Here is a 1632-nt window from a genome sequence, read left to right as displayed (position 1 = left end):
CCGAAATGAGAAGATTCGTGATAAGCTTCGGGCTGAAACTGATGGCTCAGTTAAAGTCGTTTCTTTAGATTTGCAGTCCCTCCTGTTATGCNCATTACTCACTGCTAGCTCGATGTATTACAAAACCAAATTGGGGTGCCATAATTACACAATTTTTGATTTGGTAACTAAGGAAGCAATGAATTACTTTTGGCATGAAGGTATTGGTGATTTGAATGGTAGTACGTTTGCGTCTTGTTTAGCTGACTACATTCTTGGTTTGGATCCGAACATTAGAGAACCCATCATCTTCAGCGACGGATGTACATATCAAAACAGAAACACAATATTATCAAATATGTTACTGAAACTTGCAACAGAAAAGGGAATAAAGATCACCCAAAAGTATCTCGAAAAGGGCCACACACAGATGGAGTGTGACTCTGTTCATAGCACGATCGAGAGAAGACTACGCGGAAAACCCATTTATATACCCCAGAATTACGTTGATTTAATCCGAACAGCTCGAGTAAATCCTCCCTATAAATTGAAGTATGTTGGCGATCCTGTTGTGACGGATATTCATGTTTTATCATACAAGGATGGCACTATACAATACAAATTGAAGTTTTCCGATGAGTTCGAAGATCTTCCAAGACGGAATAAGAAATGCTCTCCTACTGTTGATGATCCGATAATATTAAACAATCTTTATATAGAGCCTTTAAAAATCAAATCAATTAAGTTCAATCATCTTCAAGAACTTAAGAAAGTAATACCACCTGATTATCACCCATTTTATGACAATTTACATCATGAATGAACATTCGTGTGAGGCATAATAGTCATTTATTACAGATTAGTTTATTTTTAGGCCATTCTAGAAACCATATATTTCGTAATTTCTGTATATAGGTTTAGAGGTATCAATTAGATGACCGGTTTCCTTTTTTGTGTTTACTGATACAATATTTCTTTTGAAAATAAAGACTGTAATATGATTGAATTTAAGCCTTATTACATTCATCAAAAAATCGTATATCCAATTTACGCCCAAGAATAATCAATAGTTTGATGTTAAAATTTCGTATATTGCCTTATGACGTCACAGTTTATGCGGCAGATCTTTTGGTGGTACTGATCAATTCCAGACTAATTTAATGACTTATATACGAAAATATTTAAAGATACGATAATTTCCAAAGAATTGGTGAAGTTTTTTGTTCTTCCTGTATAATTTTTATTATCCCGTATATGACGATATACGACATTTTGAAAGCACAGCGACGATATCATCTTGGTCACGCACGCTTTCAGCTGTGATGATTGGCCTCACTCTGTAGCAAACGCCATGGTGACACAACATTGCCAAATATCCTCCTAGAATAAGAAACAACATGAAATCAAGCACCATTTTACGAGGTTTATTTGAATCTTGAATATTATGTAGTGTTCAGAAGTATTAGAAATGTAAAACTAAGGTACATAACTTAGTAGTTTGTACTCTTTTGCTAGAACCTTCATATGAAATTCCAACATCTTATGCAACATCTTTCTCAAAGCCAACCTTAAAAAATATTTCACCATCTGAATCAAAACTAATCCTGCTAAACTTATCTAGAATGGAATTGAAAATGTGGCACAAACTTAGCA

General features: G+C 34.3%; 1 protein-coding gene across 1 annotated transcript in view; it reads left to right on the top strand.

The window, feature by feature from the left end:
• LOTGIDRAFT_176377 (hypothetical protein) overlaps nucleotides 1-802 on the top strand; it is a gene marked incomplete at both ends in the record, with an annotated part of 8504 nt that extends 7702 nt beyond the window's left edge. The window contains one exon of the mRNA XM_009047421.1: nucleotides 77-802. Within this exon, the coding sequence (XP_009045669.1) occupies nucleotides 77-802 (726 nt within the window). The remainder of the gene's footprint in view (nucleotides 1-76) is intronic.
• Nucleotides 803-1632: the final 830 nt, after the last annotated feature.

This window comes from Lottia gigantea, assembly GCF_000327385.1.
Source record: "Lottia gigantea unplaced genomic scaffold LOTGIsca_1118, whole genome shotgun sequence".
Lineage (NCBI taxonomy): Eukaryota > Metazoa > Mollusca > Gastropoda > Lottiidae > Lottia > Lottia gigantea.
The sequence above is the reverse complement of the archived record's forward strand: the minus strand, read 5'-3'. Positions and strand labels throughout refer to the sequence as shown.